This window comes from Oncorhynchus masou, chromosome 19, assembly GCF_036934945.1.
Source record: "Oncorhynchus masou masou isolate Uvic2021 chromosome 19, UVic_Omas_1.1, whole genome shotgun sequence".
Classification (NCBI taxonomy): Eukaryota; Metazoa; Chordata; class Actinopteri; order Salmoniformes; family Salmonidae; genus Oncorhynchus; species Oncorhynchus masou.
In genome coordinates, this window is record NC_088230.1 from 29,072,982 (window position 1) to 29,082,836 (window position 9,855).

The 9,855-nt window shown below is 51.4% G+C and overlaps 1 protein-coding gene across 1 annotated transcript; it reads right to left on the reverse strand.

Annotated features, from left to right (window-relative positions):
• Positions 1-201: 201 nt before the first annotated feature.
• Positions 202-1,967, reverse strand: LOC135505645 (uncharacterized). Its single transcript, XM_064924694.1, has 3 exons — positions 1,292-1,967; positions 692-1,199; positions 202-499 (listed from the first exon to the last, which is right to left on the reverse strand). Exons 1-3 carry the CDS (start codon positions 1,965-1,967, stop codon positions 202-204), a joined length of 1,482 nt encoding a protein of 493 aa, XP_064780766.1.
• Positions 1,968-9,855: the final 7,888 nt, after the last annotated feature.

Genomic DNA, 9,855 nt, shown 5'->3' on the forward strand with positions numbered 1-9,855 from the left:
TCTCTACCCTCTCCAGTCATGAATGACCAGCACATTCCTCTCCTGCCAGATGCATGGGGACGGGGGCTCCAGAGAATGGAGACCAGACCAGCCCACCCACTCCCTCCGCAGTGCTTCATCACTCAACCAGCCCTGTGCTACTGCCCTATAGGCCCTACACACATCACTCTCTGCATCCCAAATGGCACAGGGGGTGCACTCTCACAGGGTGAGAACATGGGAGTCTGGGCAGGGTGAGAACAGGTGGGTCTGAGCAGGGTGAGAACATGTGAGTCTGGGCAGGGTGAGAACTGGTGCGTCTGGGCAGGGTGAGAACTGGTGGGTCTGGGCAGGGTGAGAACTGGTGCGTCTGGGCAGGGTGAGAACTGGTGGGTCTGGGCAGGGTGAGAACATGTGGGTCTGGGCAGGGTGAGAACTGGTGCGTCTGGGCAGGGTGAGAACTGGTGGGTCTGGGCAGGGTGAGAACTGGTGGGTCTGGGCAGGTTGAGAACTGGTGGGTCTGGGCAGGGTGAGAACTGGTGGGTCTGGGCAGGGTGAGAACTGGTGGGTCTGGGCAGGGTGAGAACTGGTGGGTCTGGGCAGGTTGAGAACTGGTGGGTCTGGGCAGGGTGAGAACTGGTGGGTCTGGGCAGGGTGAGAACTGGTGGGTCTGGGCAGGGTGAGAACTGGTGGGTCTGAGCAGGGTGAGAACTGGTGGGTCTGGGCAGGGTGAGAACTGGTGGGTCTGGGCAGGGTGAGAACAGGTGGGTCTGAGCAGCGTGAGAACTGGTGGGTCTGGGCAGGGTGAGAACTGGTGGGTCTGGGCAGGGTGAGAACTGGTGGGTCTGGGCAGGGTGAGAACATGTGAGTCTGGGCAGGGTGAGAACTGGTGGGTCTGGGCAGGGTGAGAACATGTGGGTCTGGGCAGGTTGAGAACATGTGAGTCTGGGCAGGGTGAGAACTGGTGGGTCTGGGCAGGATGAGAACATGTGAGTCTGGGCAGGGTGAGAACATGTGAGTCTGGGCAGGGTGAGAACAGGTGGGTCTGGGCAGGGTGAGAACTGGTGGGTCTGGGCAGGGTGAGAACTGGTGGGTCTGGGCAAGGTGAGAAAATGTGAGTCTGGGCAGGTTGAGAACATGTGAGTCTGGGCAGGTTGAGAACATGTGGGTCTGGGCAGGGTGAGAACTGGTGGGTCTGGGCAGGGTGAGAACTGGCGGGTCTGGGCAGGGTGAGAACATGTGGGTCTGGGCAGGGTGAGAACTGGTGGGTCTGGGCAGGTTGAGAACTGGTGGGTCTGGGCAGGGTGATAACTGGTGGGTCTGGGCAGGGTGAGAACATGTGGGTCTGGGCAGGGTGAGAACTGGCGGGTCTGGGCAGGGTGAGAACTGTTGGTCTGGGCAGGTTGAGAACTGGTGGGTCTGGGCAGGGTGAGAACTGGTGGGTCTGGGCAGGGTGAGAACTGGTGGGTCTGGGCAGGGTGAGAACTGGTGGGTCTGGGCAGGGTGAGTTCTGGTTGGTCTGGGCAATGTGAGAACTGGTGGGTCTGGGCAAGGTGAGAACTGGTGGGTCTGGGCAGGGTGAGAACTGGTGGGTCTGGGCAGGGTGAGAACATGTGGGTCTGGGCAGGGTGAGAACTGGTGGGTCTGGGCAAGGTGAGAACTGGTGGGTCTGGGCAGGGTGAGAACATGTGGGTCTGGGCATGGTGAGCACTGGTGGGTCTGAGCAGGGTGAGAACATGTGGGTCTGGGCAGGGTGAGAACTGGTGGGTCTGGGCAAGGTGAGAACTGGTGGGTCTGGGCAGGGTGAGAACATGTGAGTCTGGGCAGGGTGAGAACAGGTGGGTCTGAGCAGGGTGAGAACATGTGGGTCTGGGCAGGGTGAGAACTGGTGGGTCTGGGCAGGGCGAGAACTGGTGGGTCTGGGCAAGGTGAGAACTGGTGGGTCTGGGCAGGGTGAGAACATGTGGGTCTGAGCAGGGTGAGAACATGTGGGTCTGGGCAGGGTGAGAACTGGTGGGTCTGGGCAGGGTGAGAACTGGTGGGTCTGGACAGGGTGAGAACAGGTGGGTCTGAGCAGGGTGAGAACATGTGGGTCTGGGCAGGGTGAGAACTGGTGGGTCTGGGCAGGGTGAGAACTGGTGGGTCTGGGCAAGGTGAGAACTGGTGGGTCTGGGCAGGGTGAGAACATGTGGGTCTGGGCAGGGTGAGAACTGGTGGGTCTGGGCAGGGTGAGAACTGGTGGTTCTGGGCAAGGTGAGAACAGGTGGGTCTGGGCAGGGTGAGAACTGGTGGGTCTGGGCAGGGTGAGAACATGTGGGTCTGGGCAGGGTGAGAACATGTGGGTCTGGGCAAGGTGAGAACTGGTGGGTCTGGGCAGGGTGAGAACAGGTGGGTCTGGGCAGGGTGAGAACATGTGGGTCTGGGCAGGGTGAGAACTGGTGGGTCTGGGCAGGGTGAGAACATGTGGTTCTGGGCAGGGTGAGAACTGGTGGGTCTGGGTAGGGTGAGAACATGTGGGTCTGGTCAGGGTGAGAACTGGTGGGTCTGGGCAGGGTGAGAACATGTGGTTCTGGGCAGGGTGAGAACTGGTGGGTCTGGGCAGGGTGAGAACTGGTGGGTCTGGGCAGGGTGAGAACTGGTGGGTCTGGGCAGGGTGAGAACATGTGGGTCTGGGCAGGGTGAGAACTGGTGGGTCTGGGCAGGGTGAGAACATGTGGGTCTGGGCAAGGTGAGAACTGGTGGGTCTGGGCAGGTTGAGAACTGGTGGGTCTGGGCAAGGTGAGAACTGGTGGGTCTGGGCAGGGTGAGAACTGGTGGGTCTGGGCAGGTTGAGAACTGGTGGGTCTGGGCAGGGTGAGAACTGGTGGGTCTGGGCAGGGTGAGAACAGGTGGGTCTGGGCAGGGTGAGAACAGGTGGGTCTGGGCAGGGTGAGAACAGGTGGGTCTGGGAAAGGGGGAGAACAGGTGGGTCTGGGCAGGGTGAGAACAGGTGGGTCTGGGCAGGGTGAGAACAGGTGGGTCTGGGCAGGTTGAGAACATGTGGGTCTGGGCAGGGTGAGAACAGGTGGGTCTGGGCAGGGTGAGAACAGGTGGGTCTGGGCAGGGTGAGAACAGGTGGGTCTGGGCAGGGTGAGAACATGTGGGTCTGGGCAGGGTGAGAACATGTGGGTCTGGGCAGGGTGAGAACAGGTGGGTCTGGGCAGGGTGAGAACAGGTGGGTCTGGGCAGTTGTGACGTTGTTGATGTTTGTCTGCATCTGTATGTTGTATTTTGTTTGTGCATTATTAGATATTCAAACTTATCCTCCATAACTTTTGAGGTGGTGGCAATTTGCCAAATAAATTCTGTATTTTCACTCTCCTATTAATTTCTAAGTCATTGGCCGTGATGACTGTTTATTGCTCTACCATTTCTTCATCCTGTCTCCAAAATCTCAGAAAAACATATTTCTGTTCAACATTTACCGTGAGGTTTTTGGATGAGGTAAACTCTGGCTTCTAAGTACAATAAACAACTATGTAACATAGAGCTGGCAAGAGATGAAAAGGCATGGCATCCAGGCTTGATTCATGCAACTCACAATACATCTCAAAGCAAATAGCCTAAAACTTTGGTGGTTGATGGTTAACGAGACACTCAGAAATGAATACAAATAAGGCCCAAAGATGATCTCCCACAGGGGGCAGAGAGAACAGATTGAAGCGGAGAGCATGACGTGACTCCAGTGATGCCCACGGAGCTGAAATCCTCTCTGTCTGCATTCCAAATAGTCCCCTATTCCCTGTATAGTGCACTACTTTTGAACAGGGTCCCCACAGGCACTATATAGTGAACAGGATGCCATTCGGGACTCAACCGCTCTCTGCCTTTCTCCTCTCTCCACTCATTTCGTCTGTCTAGGGGGTTGAAACAGGCCTGAGGAACTGGCGGGTGGCTCTGAAGTGCCAGTCTACGTTACATCCAAAATGGCACCCTATTCCCTATATAGTGCATTGCTTTTGGCCAGGGCCCATAGGGTAGTAGTGCACTATAAAGGGAATAGGGTGCCATTTGGGACTTACCCCTCAGTCGCTCTCTGGTGAGAATTGATTTTCCACCCGTCCCCAGCAGCAAAGGCTCAGGTCACATCCCTTGCCTGCCTGAGCAAGATAACAACCAAATGAAGTGAAACCAAGTCACCTGGAACTGCAAAAAGTTGTGATATTGTCTCAAATTGACCAGCACGTTTTAGGGGCAGAGTCCAATGTTACAGGCTATGATGGGCGTGTGGCATGGTTTGTGTGTGTGTGTGTGTGTGTGTGTGTGTGTGTGTGTGTGTGTGTGTGTGTGTGTGTGTGTGTGTGTGTGTGTGTGTGTGTGTGTGTGTGAGAGAGAGAGACATATGGGCCATTTCTTGCATGGATTGGATGCCTTTTTTACTTAGATGGAATGAAATGGTTTGTCTTCAATTCCATTCCCTCTGTCTCTCTCTCGCTCTCTCACTCTCTCTCACTCTCCTTCTTTCCTGTCTACCCTCGTTATTTCTCTAAGGCATTTTATCTGATTATGAGTACTTTGCAATCTGCGACAGTTTGATTAATGCCTCTCTTCCATGAGTAGAATTTTTAACAGCACCTCCTTGGCGCTCAATACACACCCAATTATGCATCTGGAAGCCGGGTAACCTTGAATTTATGTTGCCACGGCAACAGAACCGGTCATGCATTATGGATTATCATTGAAATTCTACACCACCTACCTAACATAATAATGGGAGCTTGAGACTTAATCAAATCAGCCATTCTCTCTGTGTGTGTGTGTGTGTGTGTGTGTGTGTGTGTGTGTGTGTGTGTGTGTGTGTGTGTGTGTGTGTGTGTGTGTGTGTGTGTGTGTGTGTGTATGTGTGTGTGTGTGTGTGTGTGTGTGTGTGTGTGTGTGTGTGTGTGTGTGTGTGTGTGTGTGTGTGTGTGTGTGTGTGTGGATGAGTCTGCGGCCTCGTGTGTGTCTGTGCGTGGATACGTGTGTTTGTGTGTGGCAGGCGTGCGACACAGACAGAAGAACTTGCTCCCTCATTGCTGGGCGGTGTGCTGTTGGAGCGGAGGCTGGGCAAATAGGAATGCTGCAAGCTGGTTGCTGCCTCATAGATAGCCTGCATCCCAAATGGCACCCATAAGGCTCCAGTAAAAAGTAGTGCACTATGTAGGGACTAGGGTGTATCCTGAGATAAGAATGCCCCCTCCTCAGTGGCTATAGTTCCTAGCATCAGCAGACATCTATTCATCACACACCAAGAATACAGAGAGATGTCAAACAGTGGACAGGAATATGCTGTGTCTATAAAATGTAATGTCTGAGGAAACCTAGTTGTCCAATGGTTGCAACGCCTATGTTTATTGTTGCCATGCTGGGGTGGAAAGGTCTCTCTCTCAATTCAATTCAATAGGATTTATTGGCATGGGCAACATATGTTTACATTGCCAGAGCAAGCGGAATGGGTAAACAAAAGGGAAATAAACCATAAGAAATGAGCAGTAAACATTACACACAACAGTTTTAAAATAATAGAGACATTTAAAATGTTAGTGCTGTACATAGTTGAAGTATGAAAGGAAGAATAAATAACAGATAAATACAGGTTGTATTTACAATGGTGTTTGTGCTCCACAGTTTTCCCTTTCCTTGTGGCAGCAGGTCGCAACTATTTCTGCTGTGATGGCAGACTGTGATATTTCACTAATAGATGTGGGAGTTTATCAAGATTGGATTTGTTTTCAAATTCTATGTGGGTTTCTGTAATCTGAGGTAAATATGTGCCTCTGATATGGTCATACATCAGGCAGGAGGTTAGAAAGTGCAGATCAGTGTCCACCTCATTTTGTGGGCAGTGGACACATATCCTGTCTTCTCTTGAGAGCCAGGTCTGCCCATGACGGCCTCTCTCGATAGCAAAGGCATGCTCACTGAGCTTTTTATTTTGGGTCAGTCACAGTGGTCAGGTATTCTGCTACTGGATATTCTCTGTTTAGGGCCAAATAACATTCCAGTTTGCTCAGTTTTTTTGGTTGATTCTTTCCAATATGTCAAGTAATTATCATTCTGTTATGATTTGGTTGGGTCTAATTGTGTTGCTGACCTGGGGCTCTGTGGGGTGTGTTTGTGTTTGTGAACAGAGTCCCTGTACCAGCTGGCTGATGGACCTCTTCTCCAGGTTCATCTCTCTGTAGGTGTGGACTTTGTTATGGAAGGTTTGGGAATAATTTCCTTTGAGGTGGTTGTAGAATTTAATTGCTCTTTTCTGGTGTTTGATCATTAGTGGGAATCGTCCTAATTGTGCTCTGCATGCAATATTTGCTGTTTTACGTTGTACGTAGAGGATGTTTTTCAATTTGGTGTTTGACCCATTTTGTGATTTTTGGTTGGTGAGTGACCCCAGACCTCACAACCATGAAGGGCAATGGGTTCTATAACTGATTAAAGTATTTTTTTGCCAGATCCTAATTGGTCTGTCAGATTTGATGTCCCTTTAGATGGCGTAAAAGTCCCTTCTTTCTTTGTCTATCAGATCGTCCACAGCTTTGTGGAAGTTACTGTCTGTCTGTCTGTCTGTCTGTCTGTCTGTCTGTCTGTCTGTCTGTCTGTCTGTCTGTCTGTCTGTCTGTCTCTCTCTCTCTCTCTCTCTCTCTCTCTCTCTCTCTCTCTCTCTCTCTCTCTCTCTCATCACACACACGCACGCACGCACGCACGCACTCACACGCACGCACGCACACACACACACACGCACACGCACACGCACACACACACACACACACACACACACACACACACACACACACACACACACACACACACACACACACACACACACACACACACACACACACACACACACACACACACACACTCATAGATGACATAATTGTGGTGAAATACAGCCCAAGATAAATGCAATCCATTTCACAGGGCCTAAGGCTCCTCAGTGCTCACCAGCCTGGTCTTTGCTACACACTAGCTCTGCTTCACTGCACACTGTGGTCAACACACAGCTACTAACAGACAGGCAAGGAAAACCTGCTGCATATCGCTGTCAGACTGTATTTACTGAACACATACTGTATGTTAGTTGCATGCCTGTGTGTGTGAGGTGTGTGCAGGTGGCTATACATGTGATCTAGTTTGCCTAAAACCCATGTATTGTATTTTGATTTGTTCACAACATACGAAGACAAAGAACGACTTTCAGAGCATCACTTCCAGTTTCATCACGTCTGAGCTGAGCTGCCGTGTTCCAGTAATTATTATGTTCATTATCTAAGGAGTTCACATCTGTTCTAGAATCTATGATTCCGTTCCAGTCACATCCCCTTCATCAAAGGACTGGTGGGAGAGGACCGAGCGGTGCTCTCTGCTCCTGTCAGCGGGGTGTCTTCACATGGACCTGGCTATTGGCTACCCCCCCCCCCTCGCCACTCCTGACCTTTACTTTTACTGCGCGCACACGGACACACACACACACTCTGGGCCATTAGACATTAATGGAGTCCACCTGATCATGTCAGACTGGCTCGAAAGTCTCTCACGCTGGAGCCACAGTCAGGTGAATGACATTTTCTTTGAACCCTGGTAGATAATAACTCCATCATAATACTGATGGATAAGACAAGTCATTTTAGCAGACAGTTTTATCCAAAATGACACAAACACATTATTAGCCAAATAATTATTAGCCAAACAATGAAAATTCTGTACAAAAAACTCAAACTAAATGAACTGTGCCGTTTCTGGTATGTAACCTCTGTACAAGGTTACTATAGCGACTCAACCATGCAGACATCCATCGCAGGTCAGCTGTCAATACAGACATGACAGGAGTGTGCAATCACCAGTCCACCACCTGATTGTTTCACAGCACTTCCAGTTAATGGTTCTAATTACCTTAATGTGCTTTGCTGTACATCTCCATTCACTGTCTGTGTCCTAAATGGCACCTTATTCCCTATATAGTGCACTACTTTTGACCATTAGCCATTTTGACTATGGGTTCTGGTCAATATATAGGGAACAGCATGCCATTTGGGACAGACACTGTATTGAGTAAAGGGGCAGGAAGCTCAATCTTGAAACCCGCCAAGGCTAAATTAACACTGGGAATCAATGAAGAGAAGAACAATGACTTCCTCCCTCTCTTTCAATTGGAGGACCTTCTATTCTCTTCTCTCCTTTAACGCCAATGAATCAACCACTGAAGCCATGGACACAGACAGGGCAGAGTGAAAGGCAGCGAGAGACAAAGGATTCTAGAGTAATTATTCCATAATTATGTCCATGATGTCCTTGTGGCTGTCTGGATACGAACACAGGAATAAAGAGCACCTTGGCGAGGGGAACGAACACAGGGAGGTGGAATCACTGGAATCCCTTTATCCTAACTGCAAACAAACAGCTCATTCCCAATTTCCCAGAGCATGGAAATGAGAATATAGGGAATTACAGGAAGATCCGTTCAATCAATCTTGCACAGCACTCTTGGACATATTCCTGTGTAAATGTTATGTGCCACCATAGAAGTTTTACAATATAATATTTTACCGGGACATTACAGTGTACAACAGACTCTCCTTGCACATGTCCAGACCGATTTTTAGTTCCTGAAGACAGAATAAAACATGAATTTACATGTGATATGTCTGCATTTGTTCCTGTCTCCCTTAGACTGGTGTAGTCCAGTAAAAAGGATGGGAGTACACACACAAACACAAAACCGGACCCTGGCTGGATAGAGTTAATGAAGTACGTCAACTACGTGTGTCCTGCAGCAGCATTTTAAACCTACTTTATGTCCAGCCTTGTATTCCTGAGTGACAACACAGTGGTGTGACACAAAGGTTTGGAAGGGCTAGTAAAGCACTTTTTCAGCAGGTTTTCACCGATACTCCCATCCCGTCCCGTCCCTCCCGTCCCGTGCCGTCCCGTCCCGTCCCTCCCGTCCCGTGCCGTCCCGTCCCTCCCTTCCCGTCCCGTCCCGTCCCGTCCCTCCCCTCCCCTCCCATCCCTCCCGTCCCTCCCGTCCCGTCCCTCCCGTCCCGCCCCTCCCGTCCGTCCCGTCCCTCCCGTCCCTCCCGTCCCGTCCCTCCCCTCCCGTCCGTCCCGTCCCTCCCGTCCCGTCCGTCCCGTCCCTCCCGTCCCGTCCCTCCCGTCCCGTCCCGTCCGTTCCTTCCCGTCCTGTCCCTCCCGTCCCGTCCCGTCCCTCCCATCCCTCCCGTCCCTCCCGTCCCTCCCGTCCCTCCCGTCCCGTCCCTCCCGTCCCATCCAGTCCCTCCCGTCCCGTCCCGTCCCTCCCGTCCCATCCAGTCCCTCCCGTCCCGTACCGTCCCTCCCGTCCCGTCCCTCCCGTCCCGTCCCTCCCGTCCCAGCCGCACTGATAGAAACTCATTACAGCCAAGGCTGCTCTCGCTAATGGTGTTGTTGTGTTTGCTCATTTCCTTTTCTTTGCCTAGTTTCACACAGTGGACGGCAGGTCATTTTTCATGGCTAATCTGTCCTGGGAGGAAAGGACTCCTTTAGCCTTTTACCATTGATGCAGAAGGGACAAAAAAAGACATGTTTCATCACTGACTGAATCAGGGGAGGCTGGAAGTGCGTCACAAAATGTCACTCTATATTTGACCAGGGCCCATAGGGAATAGGGAATATGGTACCATTTGGGACACAGGCTGAATTACTTTCTGGGGCTGGGGGGTGTGCTGCAGGGGTGTATGCCAGGGCCATTGGTAAGCAACATGCATCCATCATGCTTACTACACAGCTGCTGAAAACTGGTCTGTGATCTAAGGTATAGATTCACGGTTGGTGCACTTCTTGCCTTAAAGAGCAGTAGTTTTAAAGAGACAGTTTGGGAAG